Source organism: Rhinolophus ferrumequinum, chromosome 13, assembly GCF_004115265.2.
Source record: "Rhinolophus ferrumequinum isolate MPI-CBG mRhiFer1 chromosome 13, mRhiFer1_v1.p, whole genome shotgun sequence".
NCBI lineage: Eukaryota > Metazoa > Chordata > Mammalia > Chiroptera > Rhinolophidae > Rhinolophus > Rhinolophus ferrumequinum.
The window spans coordinates 21,191,637-21,218,319 of NC_046296.1; the positions used below are offsets into that span (position 1 = coordinate 21,191,637).

The window sequence follows — 26,683 nt, forward strand, 5'->3', positions numbered from 1 at the left end:
CACAAAGTAAGGCAGGCAAAAAAAAGTGACTGTAGTATGCTACTGTTTTATCTAAGAAGGGAGAATTTGATATATGAGAATATTTGCTTTTCCTTTTTAAATGAAAGAACAAATCATGAAACTTTGGTTTTTAAAAAAGATGATGTGGGAGAGAGGAAACAAGGTGGAAACAAGGACAGGAGTGGAAGCCACACTCTTTTGAACACACCTGGTGTTGTGGATTTCACTCCGGAAGCATGTAAACATTTTACATAATTTTACATATTTTTTAAATTGAGAAGCAATCTCTAAAAACCAAAATCAAAATGAAACAAATGAACTGAAATGTATATTTTGAGTTGATGGAATAACCACGTAGAAGGGAATTACTTCCAGTGACTTTAATTTTACTTTCTTTATTATAATATATCCTAAAAGCATAACAATGTAAAATGGATTTCAGTAATCATATTACTGGTGATAGTATTGAAACACTAATTTTAGGACAGTTGCATGTATATTCTGAAAAAAAGTAGATAAAAAAATGTGTTGATGTCTTTGAGAATTGGGATTTTTGATAAAGGAGAACAAAAACATAAACGTAACATTGATGAAGTTAAGAAAACATCTTGTAGTCCAGTTTGAAAATGTCATATGAACTCATGATGTAATCTCTCTAGAAGAAGAGTATTTCCAAACTTTTTCTACTGAAATCGCTCAGAAATCATGATCAACCCAGTAGCCTGACTACCCTAGAGCCCAGAGTATTGTCTCTAAATCTCATTTCCCGTTATAAGGAATCAGGGCCCTTTGGAGAAATGGATAATTCCAGGTTTGAGACAGAAAATACATGAGCTGAGTCTGGAATATAAGGAATCTTGTCATACTAGAAATCAATGCAATTACTAGGATCATGTTTAAACAAACTTGGGAGCCAACCTGAATAAACTCCCACTGGCCAAAGATGGCACAAGTTGAATATTAAGAAGAAGAATAATGGCAATGTTGAAATACATCACAAATCCATGAGTTCATAATGATACTTAAAAGAAAACAAAATCAAACACCTCACTGGTCAAGTTTGGCAGATGCTAAGAAATCAACTCATTTTGAAAATACTAAATAATCCAGCGTTTCCTGTATAATTTGTATTTCAGGGTGCAAATAGTTAATGGATGGATATTTCTCCTTATAGAAGTATTCCAACTAATAAATGAAGAAAGAATAATAGAACTAGAATTTGCAACTCCTAATGAATTAATGGACCTAGACATTTATCACAGGTTGCTGATACAGCAAAGAGAGCCAGACATTATTGGCTTCCTAATGAGAAATACACAATAACATCCATGAAGTATGCTTGCTCCCCCAAATCAAACACGGATCTGATCACAGGAAGTATAGGGACCAGGGGAACATGTTAAACACATCACAATAATGCAGTCAGAAAACTCCAGAATGAGAAATTCTACAGGACAGATGACTCCGCACTTCCAACAAATAAATTGCAAGGAATGAAATAATGAAAAGAAAAACCATAGATTAAAAGAAACTTAGGAAACACGTCAACCAACTGCAATGTGCAGACCTTAGTTAGAACCTGATGTGAGGAAATTCACATTTAAAAAAATTATGAGGCAATTAGGGAAATGTAAACACTGACTGGATGTTAGATGATATTAGGGAATCAATATTAATTTCTTAAGTGTGATGCAAGGCATATTTTCAAAGACTTCTTATATTTTAGAGATACATACTGCAGTAATTATGGATGCAGTGATATGATGTCAGAGGTTTATTTCACAACAATCCGGGGAGGGGGTGGGTGTGGGTATAGATAGAAGATGAGACATAAATTGATCATTGTAGAAACTTGGTGATGTTTTCATTATACATATTATTCTTTCTACTTTTTGACATTTGAAATTTTCCTTAATAAAATGTGTGTGTGTGTGTGTGTGTGTGTGTGTGTGTGTGTGTTTTAAAGTGCACTGTACCACCCTTCTAATATGAGGCAAACAAAACCAGGAGTAGGGGATTCTTTCTGCATGATAAAGAGCACTGGCTGAAAATTCAGGAAACCACTGACCTTCGAGAGAGGGAGACCTTCGAGATTATCCAGCTCTGTTCCTTCCACCCCAACATGGTCGCTAACGGTTGTTGCCCACATTCTGCAGGATGACCTTCAGCCCATTCCACTTGTGACGGCTTTGAAAGTTCTTATAATGAACAGAAATCTGACTCCCTTTATCTTCTACCCGTATATTATAGCCCTAGCACTTCCTCACAACAGTCTCTCAAATATTTGAAAACAAGCATTCATTCACCTGTCCCTCTCACCCTAAGCCCGCATACAGGTTTTTTGAGCTCCAGCCTAAATAGCTCTAATTCTATCAAGGTTCCACACACCCATGACTGGTTCTCCATCATCCTGGCTGCTCTGCTCTGAGCTCAGAACAGTTTGACTTGTAAGTTATGTGTCTGGAATGGAATGATCTGGGTATGGCCTGACAATTGCAGAGAAAAACAGGTCTATCACCCCCTTTGTTCCAGTTACCTCCATTCTTGTTATCATGGGCTGAGCCTGGGTGCACAAAGTTCCCAAAGCTGAGTGTTAAAGTTTCAAGAATTTTGTGAGCCAATTGTTAAACACAGCCATAATCAAAAGTTAAGGTACGTAAACTTATAATTACATATGTTATATTAAAAACAAAGGTATAAAATATTTAAAACTCATGACTTCGTAATTATTGTACTACATTTTACTATTATCTTTTCTCTTGAGATTATTTACATCTATTGTATTTGTGTAGTAAAAATATAATAGCGCACATGTCTTTCCAAACTCTGTTCAGTGACATCATGTTGGTAGCTTGAAACTGGCCATGGTGGGAATATTTACGCTACAGAAATTGGCAAGTGCTGTATAAATCAAGGTGTTTCTTTCCCTCCAGAGAGCCAGTTGTTAAACATTTACCACCATATCACTGGATACAGTCTAAAATCTTAGTCTTTTTTTTTGCAACCACATTACACTTCTGACTCGAGTTAGGCTAAGACTCTTAGCTACTGCTAAAACAAGTACAGCATAACCCATTCTTACTAATATAATTAGCTCCTGAGACCTCATATTCATTGCTTTTAAATTGTATCCTTTTAGATTTAACCTGCTGATTCTCATTCTGCCATCCAAGTATTCATCATACCTCCAACATCAAGTTACGTATAAACTTGATGAGCACACCTTCTGTATGTTCTGAAAGAACTTATGAGGGACAGATGAAGGACACAGCCCTGGGACTTATCATTATATACTTCCCTGCAGCTTCATAGCAATTTGTTAGTCAGCATCATGTGTGTATGACCAACTGGTTACTAATTCACCCAGTAGGCCAGGGTCCAATTCATGTTTCTCCATCTTATCCAAAGGAATATCATGAAAATCCTCATTAAATATCTACCCAAAGACAAAATACTCTATATGTGGGTTTTCCCAGAGCTACTGGGCTGGTAACTTTCAAAAAGAGAAGTGGATAAATCAGCCTTGACTTGTTCTTAGTAAATTCATTCTGGGTCTTAATCGTTACTTCTTCACCTAGTGCCTGCTACTATTCCTCTAGTAATCCATTATAGAGTCTTGCTTGAGATTGACGTTGTAGAAAACTGTCTACATATTTTCTGGCTCTGTCTTCTTTTACCTTCTAAAAGTTAGAATATTCCACTGTCTCCAGTCTTTTGAAATGTCTCCCATTTTCAATGATGCCCCAAAGATCAGTGACAATTGTTTAATGATTCCACATTTATCAAGGCCCTAAGACATTATTCCTGAAAGCCGGGGGCTGACACTCAGAGTAACTCTGGGCTTTTTCACATTCTATTACTCTATCCTGGACTTCCATCTTCCCTTACCAAAGTTCATTCCAATTTTCTATTCCTCTTCACCTTACTCATTCCATGTGGAGAAGAAAAGTTCTTGCCCTGAAAGTTAAAAAAAAAAGAAAGACAGAAAGAAAGAAAGAAAGAAAGAAAGAAAGAAAGAAAGAAAGAAAGAAAGAAAGAAAGCAATAAAGAAAGAAAGAAAGAAAAGAAAAGGAGAAAGAAAATGGAAGAGTTCTATTTTCTCTATATCCTCCATTGACAATGGCCCCAAGCTACAAGCTCCATCCTTTACTTCATATTATTCCTCAGGCTTTACTAAAAAAGAATGGGACACCCAAATGACAGCCATAACCTAACCTTGGAATTTTAGGATAACTGGAACTCATTTGGAGCTTTACCCTTTCTGGTATTTATGACTGTGTCCTCTGTGTATTCGAGTACAGGTAAGGGCAATAGTAAGAAAGATATTTGATAAAAGATTTCTGACATTTCAGAAGTTGTGACATCATATCCTATTTGAATTTGCAACAAGTTCCCTATCTCCTCAAGTACAGCATGGTATATATTAGTCTTTAAATTTTCAATTAATTTGGACTTGACAATTTTTCATCTTGAATTTTTTTGAAAAAAAATCTGTAAGTACTTCTGATATCACAAAATCACAATCAAGAGGATCCACAAAAGTGGAAGAACCCAGTATATTTAGGTGCTTTATTCTTTAATTTTACTTAGCTGATATTTAACATAAAACAACCTCTTAATATAATCAACTCTTGTTATAAACCTTCTTTGACCTGGAACTCTCTAGATTGCCCTGTATGCACAGTTCCAAAAAATGTTAACGATGTTTTTGTGTTTTAACCCAGAGACCCTGATTTAAGAGATATGAAACCTAAGTTTTCCACTTTGTTCTGCCACTGATCAGCTTTGTCTCTTTTGTTTACATCTAAGTGTTGTAAGTCTCTTCTAGATCTAAGAGAACAGAATGGTAAAATATCCAGCTATCCTGTCCATGGGTTCTTGGCAATCTCCATGTACTCTCTGTAGCAGGCACGTATGGAGGAACCGGGAAAAAAGGTTTGAGTTGACTGTCTTAGTAAGGAGAGGAGGATGAGGAGAAAGAAGAAGACAGCCCATATCATTCTTGTTAGGTTTCTCACAAGAGGTAATTTCAAAACAAAACTAAGCCAACCTATCAAAATAAGATAATCATAAGGGAGAAAGTAAAAGTTTTTGGCCAAATCCATCTCACAATCATTCTTTTCCTGCCCCGACAATGCTATCTGAACTGAGATCTTGTTAGTGGATTTCCATGTCCAGTAAACATCAGTCACTTAGAACAAAAACGGGAAGCTCACACATGTAGCCCCTGGAAACAGTCCCAGATGCAGGAAGAGGTTTGTACGACATCATCCAGAAAGTTATGCAGTAGGAAGTTCCGCAGATTAGAAGAATAGCTCACCTAAGAGTTCCTTTCACTAGCAGTTTTTAACCAGTATTTATAAGTCCCAAGCTTCTTAGCAAATATATTTGTTGATATATTTGTATATTTAACCCATTTGTAGAAATGTATGTACCTTTCTGGATATTGCTTAAATGGTAGGAAAATTCGTGTAATTAAAAGAGCAGAAAAAATAGGCAAATATTATTGTTACTCTGAAAAATTTTATTCATACTTTTAAAAATAACTTGGTTTCTTAGTAAAAATGATACGTACTCATTGTGAAATATTGAAAAGCCAGAAAAGCACAAAGAAGATAATAAAAATCACCTGAAATATCATGATCCAGAAATAAACACTGACAGAATTTGGGTAAGGTTTTGCCAGACATTTTCCTTTGTTTAATTTTACACTAGTGGCATGTTCTTTATTTGCAGCATTGTATTCTTCCTTCCTCCTCAATAAGGTCATTGACATCTTTTTGTGTCACCATATGTACGTATTTAACATGACTTCTAAGAACTCCATAGTTTTCCTTTTTATTTTGTTTGTTCCATATACTTAGTCAATTCCATATGGATGGAAATATAGGTTGTTGAGAAAGAACTGTTTTTAAGCTTGAAAAGAACTGTTATGTAAAAGATGTAAAGTTATGTAAAGTAACACATGTGCACAAGAATCTGGTTTGGTTGTTCCTACTGCAAAAGCTTGAAATAATGTCTGCAAACAGTATTATAGATATGTAAGATGTATCTTTATGATTACTGAGCCATTAAATAAAGTTAAACTTTTTACAAAGCAAGGGTGAATCACCAAGTAAAACTCAATAGATTTGACAACATAGAAATGTAAAATATAAGGAAAACTTAAAAAACAGGAAACAACTTGTAAAACAGCTATAGCAAATATGACAAGGAGTTAGCATACTAATATATAAAGAGCTCACAGAAACCAATAAAGACAGTAACTCCCAATAGCAAAATAGGGAACAAATGATTTACAAATAATACTTACAAATGGCTTAGTAATAAAATATAGCTCAACAGCACTAGTAATCAAAGAAGTGAAATTAAAACAATAGACAACTTTTTTCCACCGATGATATGAAACATTTTTAAGTACAGCTTTATATTAAATAATTAGCTCAGTATCTAGTAAAAACTAGTGCCTAATGAATATTAGGTCTTACTCCTACTCAGTGGTGATAACATCTTTCTGTTAAAAGTATAAATTTGTAATATCTTTTTCAAAAGCAATTTGGCAACATAAACCAAGAATCTTAAAAAACATTTATAATCTCCCATCCAAGTACTAACCAGGCCCCACCCTGCTTAGCTTCCAAAGATCAGATGTGTTCAGGGTGGTATAGCCATAGACAACGGCATTGTAATTGCTATATATGATGTCAGATGGGTAGTAGACTTGTTGGGGTTATCACTTTGTGAGGTGTTTAAATGTCTAATCACTATTTTGTTTTGTACACCTGAAACTAATTTAAAAAATGTGAAAATAATACACATTAAGTGGTTAAATTGTAGAGAGCACGACTATAATGATATAGAACAACAATAATAACAGCAGTATCAATATTCATTGAGCACCTAAGATGGACAAAGAACACAAAAGCAGAATTATACTAAAGTTATACAAATGGGTACTTGAAAGTTGGAACAACACTTCCAGTAAAATCATTACACAAAGATTGTAAAAGTGATTCATAGCAACAATAGGAAACAGGGTGTATGCCTTTTGGTAACCCTTTATGGATTTTAATACTTTCCTAGAATTTACAGTTACATCACTTAACAGTAATACACTGGCTTAATCTTAGGTGTTACAAAATTACTTAATATGTTTTCTCATAGGAATTGATCAAGACGTAAAATTATCAACTCAAAATTAATATAAATTAATGTTACTATATTATATCTTTCCATTTTTGGAAACATTTATTTCAAATTAGTGTTTCAGCTACTAAATATTTTTTGATTATGACTTTTAGTATTTCATTAATACTAGAAAGTGGACAACATTAGGTAAAATAATAGTATATATATATATATTTATAATCTTCACTTAGGAATTCTACTTCTAAAACTCCTTTCTAAATAATAATTTGAAATGCAGACAAAACCTTTATACATAAATAAGCAGATCACGGCATTATTTATAACAAAAACTGTGAATGTCCTAAACGTCCAACAATAAAGGAATGACTAAGAAAATTATGATGCAGTCATAAGTCAAAAGACCCTAAAGACATTTATAATTATGTTTCTGAAGAATCTTTAATAACTAGTTAAAGACATACAGTATTAAGTTAAAAAAAGGACACAAAATTTTATGTATAGCAATTTCAACTCTGTGTATAACAAATAGACTGGAAGAAATTACACCAAAATATTAATACACATATCTATTTGCTGGAGTATGGGCAAATTAAAATTTTTGTATGCTTTATTTTCCAAATGTTCTACAAAGAGTGCATATACTTTTATAACCAGAATAACAATTTAAAAAATTGAAGATTATACTTACTGAATTTAAAACAAGTTCAAACACAATGTAATATTTAAAACCTAACCTTTAAAAATCCAAGTCCATAAAAGAATTGAAAATCTAAATCATTTTTTACTGTGTAGTAAAAATTGCCTGGGTTTTCATGTCTTTGTCATTCACTGTAGTTGTGAAACTTTGCTATAGACTGAATGTTTATGTCCCCCCAAAATCCGTATGTTGATATCCTAACCCCCAATGTGATGGTATTTGGAGGTGGGGTCTTTGGGAGGTTAGGAGGTGACAGTGGAGCCGTCCTGAATGGGACTGGTGCCCTTTATAAAAGAGATACCACAGAGCTCCTTAATTGCTTCCACCATGTGAAGATACAAGAAGTCTGCGAGCTAGAAGAGAGTCTTCACCTGACCATACTGGCACTTTGATCTTGGAGTTTCAGCCTGAAAAACTATAAGAAATAAATTTCTGTTGTTTATAAGCCACCCAGTCTCTGGTATTTTGTTATAGCAGCCTGAAAGGACTGAGACTTACTTTGAACAAATTAACTAATTACCAATTCTGGGCCATCCACAATTTTAAAGTCTTCTTCATTTCCTATAAGTCTACAGACTACACGTGTTAAGTTTAATTTTTAATTTACTGTTAAGGGGAAATTTCTTATTCACTTGTTTCTGAACCTATTATTCTGAAACTTAATGCATTTTAACTTTAATGCATTATTTACAGATTGTCACATTTAAAAATGAATTTGAGCCAGTAAATGCTATTATTACTTAGTAATTCATTTTGTTTAGTTTTTTAAAAACTTTTTTATTGTGGTAAAATTTACCTAACATAAAATTTACCATTTTAATTATTTTTAAGCGTACAGTTCAGTGGCATTGAGTACGTTCACATGGTGTGCAACCATCACCACTATCCATCTCCGGACCGTTTTCATCTTCCTTTACTGAAACTCCCATTAAATAATAACTCCCCATTTCCCCTTACTCCCAGCTCCTGGTAACCCCCATTCTACTTTCTATCTCTATGATTTGACTATTCTAGGTGCCTCAATTTTGTTTAGTTTCAAAGCCCTAAATAAATCTCTTCTCTATTTTGGTTGAGAAACTCTGCTAGTTTGAAAGGCCAATTTTAAAAAATTCAAATGTTTTTTAAATCGAGGTGACATTTACATAGAGTAAAACACACACAGAAATAAAAATTTTTATGTATCATAATGGGAAAGTATATGTGATAGCATATTATCAGCATGACTATAAAGTCACGAGACTCATGTGCCGTTTTATTTTGAAGTCCTACATTATCCACCTAAAAGAAGTAACAGCATGCAAAACTATGCTATGATCCCACTATATTAAAAAGAATACCTTTCTATGGAACAAGACTGGGAAGGAAGACTATAGAAAACAAAAATGGCTTATTTTTAGAGTGGTGCAATGTTTGAAATGAGATTTAAAAAAAAATATCAATAGTGTTATCAAGTTGGAGAACAGATTGTTTTTGATTATAAAAGGATGGCAGAAAATAAAAAGTGAGTTCAGATTAATAATTTACAGGAAAAAGGGCTGATGGTATTACGTACCTCAATGTTTCCAGAAAATCAGTTCCTATGAAAACTTTTCCAAAACCTAACGATTTAAAATTTAGAAGCAATATATTTTTTTCCTCCCTGAAAATAGACACAGAAATCACTGGGTACTTTTGTAGAGAGGCTGACCTATAAAATGTCCATTATACTTCTATACATTAGGGACATTTTCCTTTGTTAGCTTACTCAGGAAAAAAAGCAAATGTTACTAGTTTGCTCTTATCAATTTATAATTCTCCATTTCTGACCCAGTGAGTTCCCATTGATTACACACAGGAATGAAAATAGAAAACTCTGAGATGGTGCTCAGATGACATTCTGAACAAGAAAGTTGTATATGGATGGATGGGTGTTAAGAACTTAACTTGAAATGTTAAAAAGGCAGGGAAAGACAGCAGAATCCATTTCTCATTCAAGTAGAGCCCAGCTTGTATCTGAAATTAAGCCCACATTCCAAAAATTCTGAATACCTGTTTTCAGCCTCCTGCAAATGGCCAGGTTTTCCAGAGAATGTTAGCTAGAGTGCTAGCACAGGTAGGAAACGCAACAGGTGCTAGCAAACAACACTTCACTATGTAGCTATTTTCATGTCCTGCTAGCAGCTCACTGAAGTGTTGACAAGGGCTCAGGTCAATTCAGCAAACACATCCTGGACACCTCCTCTGTGCCAGGACAGTGTTAGAAGCCGTGGATAATGGCTCAGCAACCACAGAGTTGTGAGCAGTAAGTCTTCAGGTGGTTTGTTATCAGCATTACTGTGTCAATAGATAATGATACAATGACAAAGAATAAATGACATGCGGAGTGGAGAGGAGAAAAGGAAAAAACAGATGGGGGGTGGGAAGGAGAGAGAGAGAGAGAGAGAAAGAGAGAGAGAGAGAGAGGAGAGAGATTATATAAATTACCACAGCGTCCTCTCTCTGAGGACAGTGTACTTTGTAAATTAGGCTAAATCTTAGTCTATAATGCTTTTATGGGACTTTTCCTTTTTTTCTCAACAGTTCTATTGTGGTATTCTCATACCACAAGTTTACCCATTTAACATGTACAACTTAGGTTTTTCTCTGCTTCCGGACTCAAGCCCTCTGCTGCAAGCAATCATGCACCTCTGGGTCCTCGTCAGGCCAAGGAGCATCCCAGCTTGATCCCCTCTTTGTATTTATTGGAGCCGGAGGTACTGGAGCAGCGCTGTGTAACTTGTGCCCAGCATTGTTCAATCCAGATGTCTGTTGGGACAGAAAGAATAACCCAGAACCCTGGAACGAACTGGGTGCCAATGATCAATACAAGTTCTACTCAGTGAATGTAAATTACAGCAAACTGAAGGAAGAAAGTCCAGTCTTCTAACTGGAATGTTTCACTATATAGCTGCTTAGAATGATGGTTTTCCAGAAGCCGTCTGCACAATTTTCCACTTGACCAGGAAATAGTTCCCCTCCAAATGCATGAATGCATGTTGGTGTATTATGTTGGGGTTTACACTGATTAATAAACAGCTGAACTTGAAAAAAGTGTACAATTCAGTGGTTTTTAGTATATTCACAGAGTTGTGCAGCCATCAGCACAATCATTTTTAGAACGTTTTCATCACTCCAAAAAAAGAAATTTGAACCCATTAGCAGTCACTCTCCATTTCTTTCCAACTCTCCCCCACCAACTGCAGCCCTAGGCAACCGCTATTCTCTGTCTATAGATTTGCTCATTTTGGACATTTCATATAAATTGAATCAATATGTGGTCCTTCATGACTGGCTCCTTTCAATTAGTATAATGCTTTAAATGTTTATCCAAATTGTAGCATGTATCAATTCTTCATTCCTTTTTATTACTGAATAATATTCCATTGCATGGATTATACCATATTTTACTTACCTATTCCTGAGTTGATGGACATTTGGATTGTTTTCACTCTTTGGCTAGTATAATATACTAATACATATTATTCTATATACTAGTATAATATAGAATATTGCTTCTATGAACATTCATGTATGTTTTTGTATAGACATATGCTTTTATTTCTTTTGAGTATATAATTAGGAGTGGAATTGCTAGGTCATATGGTAATACTACATTTAACCTTTTGAGGAACTGCCAGACTGTTTTTTCACTGGCTGCGCATTTTGCATTTCTACGAGCAGTGTATGAGGATTCTCATTTCTCCACATCCTTGCTAACACTTATTATTGTCTGTCTTTTTTAATGATAGCCATTCTAATAGGTGTGAAGTGGTATCTCATTGTGGTTTTCCTTTGCATTTCCCTAATAACTAATGATATCAGCATCTTTTATGTGTTTATTAGACATTTGCGTATCTTCTTTGCCAAAGCATCTATTCAGATCTTTTGCACATTTTAAAATCAGGTTATTTGTCTTTTTATTGTTGAGTTGTAAGAGTTATTAATATGTTCTAGATAGAAGTCCCTTATCAGATATATGATTTGCAAATACAGAGAGTGCCAAAAAAATGTATATACATTTTAAGAAAGGAAAACTGTATTAAAATTGTAATACTCAATATATACCGATGGCAAAAGATGAATACAAGTCACGTTTGACTTCTGCAATTACAAGAGGTGCTCAAAGTGGTTACCATCAGTGTCCAGACACTTCTGATTATGGCAAACTACTGTTTGAGCAATGTTGACCATAGTGTTCACTTGTATACACTTTTTGGCACTCCGGTATTTTCTCCCATTCTGTGGGTGTCTTTTTGTTTTCTTAACAGTGTTTTTCAAAGATGTTTCCAATTTTGACAACAGGAGATGCTTGTGACACTGATTCTTTTAAATGTAATTTGAATATTTTCTGGGACTACTATATATGACTTTTGATGAGCAATTTGCTTATCATATTTGTATTGCAAATAAAGTTAGGGGGAATAAAATAAACTAGACTTTTCTCACAAAGTGGTCTGATTTACCTGGTTGATTTAACAAAGAGGACTGACTTTACTAATTAGATTACATGACATACATTTTCATAAATGAAATGACTAAAATCCATCTCCACAGTTTTGACAAAAATATGTTTAAATCGCATTATAAAAATAGCATTTTATTAAGAAATATTATATTGGCAAGAGTGCTTTGAAATTATCATTGCTTTTATTTTCTCAACCTTTTTTGAGAATATTGGGCCTCTAAGGGAAAGAATAGCAGTCATGTGTTAAATCTTGCTAAAACCTTTTTAATATATTTTCCAGAAACTGAAGAGGTGAATAGCTCCAATAACTGCATAATAAATTTCTGCAAGCAGCAGTTTTCTTTTTTTGCTTTTGATAGGATTTTAAAAAGATCAATCAAGTTAAAGTTTATATATCATTAAAAGTAATTTTTGAGACTAGATCCCTTTGAATTTTCTTCTTCTTATATCTCAGGAGTGCAAAGAAATAAGTGGTGCTGCTAAAAGAAAACTTTTTCAAGTCCCATCCACTTATATATTTAACAAGTTTTCCCAGTGGTTACATATATAAAAATGAAAAATAGGCATACAACTGATGGAATTAATGAACTAAAATTTTAAAAGCCCCACTCATCTTGTGAAGAAATACATTCCCAAAATATTTTTACTTTTTGTCAATTTATAAAACTTTGTATTATATTTACGTTGCATTAATCAATTATATAAAGCTAATAATTATCATAATAACCAGAAGAAATTTTTGTAACAGTTAGAGACTTATACTTACATGGAATAAAAAACTTAAGTTTATTTTGCTGTAGAGAAATATAATGATGCAATCAATGAAAACATTTCCAGCACATAGTTATATTATTTTAGGATAAAATTCTGTGGGGGAATTAGAAATATGAGGTTTGACAATTAATGCCAGAATTCATCCAAGAAAAAGTACTACATATCTCCCTGCTGAATACCACTATGGTCACCTTCAAAGTACTCCCCTTGGGAAGCTATGCACCCACGCCAGCACCTTTTAAAGCAATTTTGGAATTCTTTTTCTGGAATGGCCATCAGAGCTGTCGTTGTATTACCCTTGATGTCCTGAATGTCATTAAAATGTCTTCCTTTCAATATTTCCTTTATCTTCAGGTAAAGAAAGAAGTCGTTGGGGGCCAGATCAGGTGAGTAGGGAGGGTGTTCCAATACAGTTATTTGTTTACTGGCTCAAAACTCCCTCACAGACAGAGCCTTGTGAGCTGGTGCATTGTTGTGATGCAAGAGCCATGAATTGTTGGCAAAAAGTTCAGGTTGTCTAACTTTTTCACACAGACTTTTTAGCATTTCCAAATAGTAAACCTGGTTAACTGTTTGTCCAGCTGGTGCAAATTCATAATGAATAATCCCTCTGATATCAAAAAAAGGTTAGCAACATCGTTGCAACAAGTTTGTGAACTTAATTATCAGACCTAGTATGTGTTCTAGAAGAGAAAAGAATAATGTGAAATTCCTAGGTGTTGAAGAAGAATTTAAATATTTTAAAATGGACGATAGTATTTATATTCCATTGAATATATGGTACTTAGTCTCCATTGCATAAATTGAAAAAAGTGATGGAACAGTTTTATTTTTAAATGATAGTATTTATAAGAAGCCATAAATTATATCCTTTGCAATTATTTAGATTTGTGAAAATTTGTATAGGTCAACTTTCAAACATATGAGAGAACATGGGGTATTAAAAATGAACTTAGTGTTATGTCAATGAAAACTTTGGAAGACCACTGTAATAATTCCCAAGTAAAGCGTCCCAAGATGCTCCTAGCAGAGGCCCAGTTGAAAGCCTGTAGATTTCAACTGTGGTCTAATCTCTGCCCCCCTTGTTAAACCAAGTCCATCAGCAAAAAGAACTACATGGAAAATATTTGCAGTGTCCAATTGTAAGTGGGCAAGACACAGCGTCAAATCACAAGTCAATTTCCAAGAACAGTGGGCACAAGGGGTCCAAGTGTAATTGCTGGGCTGTCCTATCAAGTGTATGGGGCCAGGGATTTAGGAGTTAGTGTATATTACATTCAGAAAAACAAAGGTTCAGAAAGTTTTTGTGATCGGTGTGTCCACAGGGCTCCATCACTAATGAAGTCTAAGGATGAGGTTACCATATGCTCCAGATTGTCTGCATAGTCCAGTTAATGTTTGTTGTCCTGGCATAATTATTAATAGTCCCCTGTGATACTGTGATTTATAACAAGAAATATATATTGGTCTTTATCTGTGCTTTTGGCACAGAGCTCCTAAAACTCTTGGAATTTCCTATGTTATAAGAGCAATAAAGGTGTCTTGATAGTCTAACAAACCTCTTTTAACAGTATCTGTGTTTATGTTATGAGGTCACTTTTAGAAAGCACTTAAGGAGAGGGGCTCGTTGCTAGGGGAACCAACCATGTGATTGGAGGACTAGAACTTTCAGTCCCACCCACCCTGACCTCTGATGGGGATCAGGGTTGAAGGTTGAATGATCATCAGTGGCCAAGGATTTAGTCAATCATGCCAACGGTAATAAAGCTGCCATAAAACCCCAAAAGTATGGGGTAGGGAGAGCTTCCGGATTGGTGAACACGTGAATATTCCACGAGAGCGGTATTCTCTGAGAAGGCACGGAAGCTCCAAGCCCCTTCTCACGTACCTTGCCCTATGTGTCGCTTCCATCTGACTGTTCCTGAATTCTATTCTTTTACAATAAACTGGTGAGCTAGTAACTAAAATCTTTCTTTGGGTTCTGTGAGCTGCTCTGGCAAATTAATGGAACTCAAGGAGGGGGTCGTTGGAACCTCTACTCTATAGCCAGTTGGTCAGAAGCACAGGTGACAACTTGGTCTTGTAATTGGCATCTGAAATGGGGTGGGTGGGGCAGTCTTACAGGACTTAGTCCTAAAGCTGTGGGGTTTGACACTATCTTCAGGTAGATAGTGTCAGAATTGAGTAAAACTGTAGGATACCCAGCTGGTGTTGAAAACCCACATACTGGAATTGGGGGTGCAGAATCGTATATGTAATTTATATGCTTTAAATGTCTATTCTCAATTTTTGTACTTATGTCATCATGGACCAGTTATAAACAGTTAAAAGACTGGCACTAGTCTATACATCACACTTTCTTGAGTATCACCATTATTAAGAAAGCAGAATAATACCTCTAAGAGGACACCCTCACGGTGGGTGTTTAATGAGTGTTTGCTCAAGCAAACGGTACTGAAAAATTGAGATCACAGTCTTACATTTAATGTCTGTGTAGATGATGTTTAGCTTCCTGTTGTTCCCTAGGCACAGACCATACACCTAAGGTCAAAATTCAACTAAGAAGACATGAACAGATGGCAAGAAGATCTCAAGAATACGTGCCTCACTAAGGATGAGCCTAGGACATTCATGCTGCTCTGCCTGACCATTGCAGGAACCTCAATTTATATTTTATGTCAATTATAACAAGTACATCTTAGTTCAATTATTTAATGTGCCCAATTCAGTCAATAGAACAGACTTTTCTAAAATGAAAAGGCTGAGCCCCAACTTAAGAAAGCATCTGGCTAGATATGCATTAGTTTCTCCCAGCAATGCATTCAAATTCTTTAAATGACTCAGAAAAAGATTACGACTCATAACAACACTGCGTATCTAACGATGATTAAACAGGAAAAGAAAACCTCATAGGTTTATGAAAAATTCTACAGCATATAAAAGGAAAACTCAGTGCTCAAGATGCACAAGAAGGCTACCCTTTTGAACAAGGTTTACCAAAGGCAATTTCTGTAAAACACATCTACTTTATATTTGCAACAAAAAGAATCAAAAGAAAGTAGATAAGCAAAGGGGTGTCTGTAAGGAAACTAAAATGCAGAAAATGGTGAAGAGAGAATGTTGCCTCTGTGCCCCCTGCTTCCATTCAGTAGATCTGGGTGGGGCCTGATAATTACATTTCTAGTAAGTTCCATTGGACTGAGAGATGGCAACATAGAATGGCTAGTTGGTATAGTGAAAATGACGTGGGTTTTGAGGTCAGTCAGGATCTGATTCTGGCTCTGCCCTTTGCAGGATGTGTGTAGCAATAGTTGACTTACTTTAATCCTGCTCATCCTATTTCCACATTGATAAAATAAAAGCAAAGCACACCTCCTAAGTGTATTGTGAAGGATGAATGATATGATTAAATATCTAACACAGTGGAGGCCTTCATTAAGGTCTTTAAAAATGTCGATCCCCTTCCCTTTGATTTCCTCTAAGGATGTACCACACATTTGCCACCCTTGGGTTTACAATGACAGAATTTAGCCATCCATGGGTCAAATCATTTCCTCCAAACCTAATAAACCCTCCCACTCACAAAATCTTTATTGTTCATCCATAAAATTGGGGATAATAGTATAATAGTATCTACTCTAATATAATGGATAATAGTATCTACTTTGCACAGATGCATCCATGAGGATTAAACAAGATGATATGTGCAGCGCTTAATATAGTAATGGCATATGGAAGATATACAGTATACGACAGTTTCCTGTCCTCTTCCCTTCAACTGGGTATTTAACCATAGTATCTCCTAGACCAAGTTCAAAAGCTCACGTAGTCTAGAATACCTCAAATCAATCTTTCCACCTTAATCAGATTGTTCCCTTTGTGTCACAAATTTGAAGTCAATTATTTGGTTTATTTAAGTACTGGTAAGGATACACTCTATTTTATTGGATGTTCAAGGAGATAAGTAGAATACTGTTCCCTGACCTTGAGGTACTTGGTTGAGGTGATAATATACATAGAAAGTTGAACAGGAGTGAAAGGCAGGGTGGAACAAATTATACAAAATGTGGTAAGAGTTGCGAGATTGTAACGGCTGATCTGTGATTATTTTGTATTCAGGAACTAGAGAATTACTAAGAGTTAGAAGAGAGATCTGCTTTTATGGCTGAGAAAACAGTCCAGAGATCTAAGTGTTTTAGGAGCACAGCTCTGGAGTGGCAGGTTTCCTGGCTCCTGGTCCCATCCTGCTGGTAGATTTTTCTGACTATTTTCAAGTATTTTAATCAGTTTACATTAGCTCTTTCTACGTAGGCAGTTTCGTGTAGCTAGTTAAGCACTGGGTTCTGAAGCCAAAATGGGTTGGAATTCTGGCTTTGCCAGTTACTATTGTTGTGACTTTGAGCAAGTCACTTATCTCTATGCTTCAGTTCCCCAATCTATTAAATGAGTAGAATAATAGTACTTTATTTCATAGGGTTGTTGTAAGGATTAAATAACTTAATATACGTAAAGCATCAAAAACTGCGATTTTGTCATTATAATTATTATCAGTCTCTGAGAGAATGGAAGGCAAAAGGCTATGGTCTTTTAATGATTTTTTTTCTTCTTCTTCTTTATAACCTCCTCCCTCAGATTCTGATCAAAGCATCCAGGTGAGTGTTCACTAAATACCTTAATCCTATTGGATAAAAATAAGTTTTTGTATCTCAGAAGTGAGATTTGTGATCTGGTTAAGTCTGGCCTAGTCTGATAACAAGACAGTCTAGAAAAGTAAAAATTGAGATAGCAACAGATTCTAGGACCCAACAGAGCTTCTTTAAAAAAAGTCAGTCAAGATCAATAGATGCAGAGAAAGATGGAGGTCAGTGAATCTAATTCTAAATGAGCTTGCCTATCTATTTTAAGACCTATTCCAAACTTCCTTAGACAAAATTCTAGCCTTTTAAGGGAAGTGCAGAGAACATTCCTCCCTGGGCTTGCTTTGAGGGACTGTTTTAGCAGGTTCTGCGTTCTGCCCTGGAGGTGGCTGCATGCATTTGTGAACTGAGGTGACAACATTGACTCCCTTCTGAAGAAAAGATGCTGTCTCTACACAGGAAGTTTAACTAGAATGGCACTACTTGAAACAAAAAGGAGGAGAGGAGGGAGAAGGAAAAGAGGGAAGAGAAAAAGAGGAGGAGGAAGGAGAAGTAGCAAGGACGCTGAGGCCAGCCCAGTCACACACAGCTCAGTTCAATATTCAGATTAGAGAAAGCAAGCACCATTTTTTCCTGGAGCACACTTCTCTACTCTTCTCAAATGCCTGCGGGGGAAAAAAAAAGATCCTGGGACGAATCACAAGCTAGGAGGGCTGTCGCAAAACTAGGGACCAAGGAGAGCGGGTAGAGGTGAGAAATAACCTAGATTCGGGAGTTAGAAAAATCACGGATTTGGGGTGGGGGGTTGGGCAGGAATTTGGCACTACATTCAGCATCATCTATCAGGAAATCTAGGAATGGAGAAGGGTACCACCCGGCCTTCCAAATCTTCTGCATTTGCTAGATGCAAATCACTGTCCACTCCCACCCTCAGCATTCAGGCGTTATCAGCGTAAAGTAGTAATCAAGGAGGGGAAATCTTGAAGTGAAAAAGAAGTAATCGAAGGTCAGCCTAGGGCTCTTGTGTGAGAGAGGCTGGCTTAGTGAAGGTCAGACCCACCCACAGCACCAGCAAAGGTGGAAAAATTAAGGGTCACCATCGGCAGACGAGCCCCAGATTTAGGGGTCAGAGCCAAGGAGTTCGATCTCCTGGTACCCCAGGATTTGTGCTGCACACACCCTTTAAATTTCTCGGTTTGAGTCTCGCCTGTAGATTCTCAGATGAGATACTGTATTATTAAGTGCTCTCACAGCGCCTAGCTCAGAGCTGATGGCTGAACCGGTTCTCAATAACATCTGGGAGCAAGAGCGTCTTTTGAGGTTGGGGGCGGAAGGGCACTGGTTTTATTTATGTTAGGGTGTGGCCCCGCATCAACTGCTAGCAAAATTTTCCCGATCGCCCTCTGTCTTCCACCTTCTGCCTAGGTGACGTCGGTAAGTCCCGCAGGACCGGCTAGGGGCTAAACTGTTAAGCTGCGTCCTTCAGGTGTCAGCCTCGATCCGTTTGGAAACCACAAACCCCAGAATCCCTTGTGCAGGGAGATCAAGCCGCAAATAAGATGGCTCCAGAAGGGTGGAACATGCAGCAGGGTGGAAACCCTAGTCCCTGGCAGTTTCTTTACCGGATGTGTTTAAATAACCGAATCCTCACAAATGCACCACCCCACTAACCACCTTCGAGGCCGAAGAGGCCACTGCCATCGCCTCCGCCTCGCTGGCTTCTCCAGGGGCATCCTGGGAGTTGTAGTTCCCCCCTGGGCAGCGCCGAACTACCTTTCCCATGGTGCCCTGCGGGTCGGGCGATTTCAACGTTCTTTTCTAAAACTCTCTCCGCACTGACACCCCCTTTTCCCGGTCCCCTTCTCTCCGACGACCCCTTCCCGTGTGTCGCGACAAGGCGGCGGGCCGCAGGAGGGCCCCAGCCGTCGCCGCACCGCCCCTAGAGGCACTTCCGGCGGCGGTTCACTTCCTGGTTGGGTGGATGGAGCCGGGCGGGAGCGCGCGCGGGGGAGGGGCGGCGGGTCAGTCTCCGCCGGGCGCTCCGGGGATCAGCTGGCGGGCGGGCGGGTGCCGAACGCGGCCCCGGCTCTCGCTGCAGCGCCGCCTCATCTCCGTGTCGCAGGCCGGCCCGGCGGCCGTGACAATGTTGCGGGGCTGGTAGCTGGGCGCCGGCCGCCGAGCCATCTCAAGTGGGTGCTACCGGGATGCTGCCTCGCGGGGCGGCAGGGAGATCAGGGAAGAGGGGGAGGCAGTGCTCGGCTGGGTCGGCATTGCCCAAGGCGGCCCGAATCCCTCCTTTTTCTGAGCCCCGGGCACGGGGTCCTGGGTTTTGGGGTCGGGGATGTGTTTTCAGCTCCAGGATTTTTCTCGTTAAGGAAATGCATGAAGCGTTTCCCCAGGATGATGGCTTTTGCTTCCTCTAGGACTCAGCAGTTGAATTTTCAAGTGTGTTACTGATTCATCCTCTCTCTCTTCCTCTGTCATCACAGGTTTAAACTTACACGAATCGCTCTCTTGAGGAGGAGGGGACCGCTGCGCGATTGACACGCATATTCCTGTAGGCATCCTCCCTCAGCCCCCACCCCCACGGCCGGATTCGGGTGGCTCCTTTCCGAGCTGAAATCCGAGAAGAAATCCTTGGATCTCTTGTTTTCTTTTAAAAAAAATCTAGAAGCTGTCGGTATTTTGCTTTACTGCTTCCTATTCGCAAGATGAAGAAGTTTTTCGACTCCCGGCGAGAGCAGGGCGGCTCTGGCCTGGGCTCCGGCTCCAGCGGAGGAGGGGGCAGCACCTCGGGCCTGGGCAGTGGCTACATCGGAAGGGTCTTTGGCATTGGGCGACAGCAGGTCACTGTGGACGAGGTGTTGGCGGAAGGTACGGTAGGACTCTTGCAGTGCGCGGTAAACGAAAATGTTGGGCTGATGCAGCAAGATTCTGGTTTCTAGTTGTTGAACGTATGAATGGGTTCTGACCAGTTGACCCTCCCTTCCCTCTTTCCTTGCCCTGTGAATCACTGCCCTTGAGAAATTTACAACAGACGTGAAAGTGACAGGGTTTCTGGGGTGGGGGAAGGTTGCCCCAAATTGTTTACCTCAATGGCTTTTTATGTTTTAAAAAACATTGACAAGCCAAATCTTGTGAGCCTCACTGAATTATGAGGAGCAGATGAGAAAACCTATATGTGAAAGTGCAAAGCTTCACATCAAAGGTAGGGGGTAGTGGGCTTGTCATCCTAAAACTTGAAATAATTGATGTGAGGGCTGAAGAGAGGAGGGTTTCTCTTTCTCTTTCTCCTCCCCAACTTTCCCACTGCCAAGAGCAGGCATTGGAAGGAAGACAGGATTTTCAGAAAATGGGAATGTTTTTTCTACGAGCCAAGGCTCTTGGATTTGACTGGGTTTGTTTCCTGACCCAGCTGTCATCAGGTCCCCAGGATGTAGCTAAGATAACAGAAATTACATGAAATGAATGTGGTTATTTTGAAATCCGTCCAGTAGGCCCCTCTCATCTCCTGTTTTAGTCACCCCTCCTCGCCCCCCCAGGAAGAATTACTTGAGAGTGGCATCATGATTTTTGCTTTTCCTCTGTTGGAGAAGGTGTTATTTAGATCTGCTCTGTGAATTCCATATCTATATCTAAATCTATATCTTGATTCCCCAGGCTTTCTGGAAATCTTCGCATGTCTCTTCGTAACCTTAACCTCGACCTTCATAATTATGCCAGACTCATACTTTTCACAGCCCATTGCCTGCCTAGTGTGCTTTTATTTTTAATAAAAGCAGCAATTTTCTTGGCATGAAGCTATTCAAACTAATTGGATGGGGCCAGCCTGCTGTAGGTTGTGTTATCAGCCGAGAGGGGATGGCGGAAGGGGGAGGCGTCTATCACTGCAATATGGAGGTGGTGGTGGGGAACAGTTTATTAGCTGGGGAAGGAGCCTTTTTGCAAGCTAAGGTTGAAAAGATTTTTTCGACCTGGGCCTGGGAAATGCCTGTCATAGTGAGTCTTGCAGGCAGGTCAGTTGGGAGGAGGAAGAAGCTGTGTTTGGCTCTCAGCTTGTCTAAACAGTGGATTCAGCTGGGCCCAGTTTTCTGGGGTTAGGGTTAAAGCCTCTACTTTAAAAACACTGTTTTTAAAAAGGTCTCACGATGCCCTTGTGAAATTGTTGCCCTTTTCCATCCTCAGTACTGCTCTAGCTAGACTTAATGTGCGGCCTGAGTCACTGTCCCTTTGGATCTTTCCTTGTGGGCTTTGGTGCAGGATGGGAGATGCTTCTGTGCCTGCTGCCAGATCCGCACCCTTGAGTCTGATGAGTCTCTTTCATCCCTGTGCCAAAACCCTTGACTGCAGTGGGATGGAGACATGAAGGAGTGGGTATGAGAGAAATCAGGAGGAATGATGGGGGCACAGAGCTCTTTCCTTCTCTCTGAATGGCCTCTGCTGACCTTAGAGCCCAGGAGCATTTTGTTCAGCTAGGATATTCTCTCATTGTAGATGGTGCTACCCTAAGCAGTGCCTGTCCTCAGAGTCTGAGTGATGGGAAAGAGAAAAGGCAAAGTTGGTCTTTGTCATTTAGGTTGCCCTCCTTTTCCCCAGAATTCATCCCTGAGAACTGTACATCACGCGTTATATTTTTAGAGGAATGTAGGGCTTGCAGCTCTGCATTCCTTCATTCGTACATTGGACAGACAGTTATGGCGTCTGTGATGAGCCAGGCACTGCGCTGGGCTCTGGGAATGTGCTCCACAACTAGACGCTGGAGTTTACAAACTACTTTGAGAGATGGAAAACAGCCACTTAGGATAGCGTGGTATGTGCAATCATGGAGATACATTTAAGGTGGCCCCCAATTTTCGAGAGCCAAGAATTGCTTTGTGCCGGAAGTGACTGACTGAAGAATGGATAGGAGTTACCCACCGGGTGTGATGACGTCATGGACAGAAATTCAGTAACGACACAGTCTCCTGTGAAGCTGGGGGTGGCAATGTTGCCCTCTTTATGTTCTCTGGCTAGAACTGAGTTTGAATTTGTGGCTATTAGAAGTATGTGGCTATGGAGGAGCCAGTGTACCAAGTATTTATGGAGCAGAAAGTGATAATTTGACTTCTTCATTCCCAATTTAGTTGCCTTTTATTTCTTTCTCTTGCCTGATTGCTCTGGCTGGCCTTCCAAATACTGTGTTGAATAACAGTGGTGAGAGCGGACATCCTTGTTTGTTTCTGATCTTAGAGGAAAGGCTTTCAGTTTTTCACCATTACGTATATTAGCTGACGGTTTCAAACACAGACTCTTATTACCACCAAATCCCACTGATCATCCCTTTTTCTCTAACGTGGGTATTCGTCTATGCGTTATAGTGCGGAATGGCAGGAATCTCGAGGAGGTGCTGGGGTAAGACAGGAGAATGCTGGGCTGCCAGCCCTCCATCTGCAGCGTCAGTCCTGCTCGCCTAGTTTCACTAACTACTGTGTTTCCCCGAAAATAAGACCTAGCCGGACAATCAGCTCTAATGTGTCTTTTGGAGCAAAAATTAATATGAGACTCGGTCTTATTATATTATGTAGCTAACACCCGGTCTTATAAGACCAGGTCTTGTATTAATTTTTGCTCCAAAAGACGCATTAGAGCTGATTGTCCGGCTAGGTCTTATTTTCGGGGAAACATGGTAGTTTAGCAGGGGCTTATTTGCGGGAAGTGAGGAGCATAAGTCATGAGTTCAGAGGGATGTGGCTTTATCTAGGCTTGGTACAGGGGAGGATATTTTCTCTCTAGCTTTCTCAGCAAGATGCCACAATGAGATGCTAGATCATGTCTGATGTAATGGGCATGTAATGTCAAGGAATGATTTGGTTTAAGCTTCCAGAATGAGCTCAATGGGAAAATTGGAGCGATGCTTAAAGAAGGACTGAAGCTATGCTTTTATCATACCTCCTTAGCTATATGAGGCCTTACATCTAAGCTTTAAACAATAAATAAATGTTTGTTGAATACCTGCTGTGTAGAAGACAACATTCCAGAACTGCTTAAGTTCTATATAAGGTGGACCAGGTGACCCTTCTGAACAATTTCTCACCTACACTAAAGGAATCCAGGTCTAGAGGTAATGAAAACTAAGTCTCCAAATCAGTAAACTTTAACAATTTCTCCTACCTACTACCTACAGTACAAGGTAGCAAGACTTAAAAATGTGTGTGAAACCACCTGAGAAAAAACCAAACACACACAGACACACACACACACACACACACACACACACAATATACATATATGACATATAATTCTAGCGTGTTGGTGGTACCAGTATGATCAATATGATGCATGCATGTATTCATTTAGTGTACGTTTGCTGGTACCTTCTTTGTGACAGACACTGTATTAGGTTCCTAAACTACCGGATGGATGGGACTTAGGTCCCGCTCATATGGAGCTCATAAACCAACAAATGACCCAAAGATAGGTGTCCATCACTTATCATGACGCTTGGTGGATAAAAGATAGTGGTCAAATGATATTAAGAGATGGTAAAGAGAAAGGGCCTGGGGGTGAGGATTTGCAGATGAAGTGTGCTTTGAACAGGAATGGAAATTGCCCAGCAGATGTTCCAGATGAGGGTTACCCAAGGTCTTCTAAACAGAGAGGATAGCAAAAGTATAGAGTGGTGAAAAAGAATGAGTTCCGAGAATACTGAGTAGTTCAGTGTTATTTTAAGTGTTAGTACAAGTTTCCCTTCCGGAATCAAGGAAAGAGGGACATGGAATGGCATAAGGAAATTCTTTTACAATTTGCTCCCTGGCTCTGCAGTGCTGCTTGTTTTGTTCAGTGGCCCTGGGGCGTTTGAGTAACTATTGAATAGATACCCACTATGTACTGCTCCCCTCTGGGCCTCACCTCTTTGTGGGGCAAGGGAGTGGCTAGTGTCTGGGGAAGGAGTGGTCCTGAAGGTTCAAAGAGAAGCAAGAAGCTTGAAGCAGAAGCAGATGGGACAGTGACATGACCAATGTTACAGAAAGGAGTCAGGGAAGACAATGAGAATGTTTGATCAGAGCAGAAGGTATGTTGGAGAAAAAAGAAAAGGAAAAAAGATTATAGAGAGCTTTAGTGCCAGGCAGAGAGGTTAGTTATAAGCACCCGAGGTCTTCTCTTGACGCAAACACCAATTTGATCCCTGCCACTTCAGATGTCTTTGCCTGCTGGGAAGTCTGGTTTTTTTAGTGGCAACTGCAGATTTTCAGGGGGTGGTTTGTGAATGGTGTCTTCTTCCTGGCTTCGGGCATGATGACGGTTATAGCTTTGCTAAATATAGCCAAATCTAAAATTCAGAAACGAAATCCAATTGCATGGTCAGAGCCTTTCCTTTAGTCTTTCTAAGTCATGCTCATTTGGTGAGAGAAGAGAGAGAAACAGTTTTACATGGGTTTTGAGTGGGAGGGTATGGGGGAGTCGTACACATGTACCTCAGTAGCAAAAACTGCATGTAGAGTACACAGGAAAAGCTTGATAGATATTAATAAAGTGCACATGAAAAGGTATTACTGCATCAGAGCAGTCATTTTAACTTCCAGTATTTGAAAGTTGACACTTCAGAAAGGGGACAACACCATCTACCTTCATCTTGTACTCTTCAAAGGAGCCTGTCCCTGCTTAAGAAATGATAGACATTTGCATCTGACAGAGCCAAACAATAATAATAATAGAATGGTATTGTCTGCTGCAGTAGCATCTAACACTTTGAAGTGGCTAAGAGTAGCCTTCAGTCTACTTTTCGGGAGCCATCTTTGGGTGCAGTGGAAGGAGCCCTGTAGTATAAATTGGGAGATCAAGTTTTGTTGGTTCATTCATTGCCATATTCAGTAATTGTTATTGAGCGCGCACTATGTGCTGGCCATCATGGTGTGATAAACAAGACATGGCTCTGCCTTGAGCTCATGAGACACATGATCAAATAGCTATAAGGACGTGAAAGGGCTGGACGGACAGACGTGAGGAAACAGTTAATTTTACGGAGTGAGGAGTAATCAGGGAAAGCCAAAGAAAGGTGATATTTGAGGTATGTCTTCAAAAATAAGAACTTACTAGATGGTCAAGGTCGAGAGAACATTCTTGGCAGAGAGAATAAAATAAAAATTCTTTGGACGTAGTAGCCACATTTCAGTTGCTTAACAGCCATATGTGGCTAGTGCCTAGTTTTGGACAGCATAGATAGAGAATAATTCATCATCACAGGAAGTTCTGTTGGGCAATAGTTGGTTTGAGCAATAGTCTCTAAACTTTTTGGATAGAATAGCACTATCAGTTAGAAAACATGCAATCCCTTCATGTGTGTATGCTTATTTATTTATAAGTTATATCGATGTCCTGCTGTCATTAGCTGTGTGCTATTGAAAGCACAATATATACTTAAAATGTAGTTCATCATTTATGGTAGTGGATGCAAATCTGTATTTTAAATAATCTCGCTAAGGCTTTGGTGAACTTCTTGTCATATCTTATTAGATTGTGATTGTTTCTACATTGTATTAATCATATGACTGATGAAGAATATACCAGTAATAGAAATGAGGCATTACCATTCTCTTGTTCATTTATGCTTGTGTTATATTTAATCCAAGATTTCATTGCAGGAATCTTTTTATAAGCCCCTTGTTTGTTTTATGAGGGTTAATTAATTTAAAACAAATGTAATTAGTCAATCCACTTAAGCAAGCACATGAACTGCAGTACATCTCAGCCTGTGCGATGGAGCTTCCATTCTTTCCTCAGGATTCCATCAGATTTGTATGAGACCTGTGATTGACATAAGGACTGAATGGGAGCACTAGTGTTGTGCCATATATTAAATATTAATAAAGATGAAATATTTTTTAAGATAAAAATTTATATAGAGAGTCTCATTTTCTTTCTATATCCAAGAGGATTGTTTTGTGTACTTCTGTTTGGAGATCA

At 38.7% G+C, this 26,683-nt stretch overlaps 1 protein-coding gene and 1 pseudogene across 13 annotated transcripts in view; both read left to right on the top strand.

Annotated features, from left to right (window-relative positions):
• The first annotated feature begins 9,914 nt into the window (after nt 1–9,914).
• Nucleotides 9,915–10,751, top strand: LOC117033359 (cytochrome c oxidase subunit NDUFA4-like; annotated as a pseudogene).
• An 8,834-nt stretch (nt 10,752–19,585) lies between these two features.
• Nucleotides 19,586–26,683, top strand: part of AAK1 (AP2 associated kinase 1) — a 160,073-nt gene continuing 152,975 nt past the window's right edge. For 3 of the 13 annotated variants that reach the window (XM_033124381.1, XM_033124380.1, XM_033124382.1), the window contains exons 1-2: nt 19,730–19,929; nt 20,230–20,614. In XM_033124381.1, coding sequence (XP_032980272.1) covers nt 20,452–20,614 — 163 coding nt within the window. In that variant the 5' untranslated portion in view covers nt 19,730–19,929; nt 20,230–20,451. The other 10 variants (XM_033124374.1, XM_033124383.1, XM_033124377.1 and 7 more) reach the window with 7 other exon arrangements.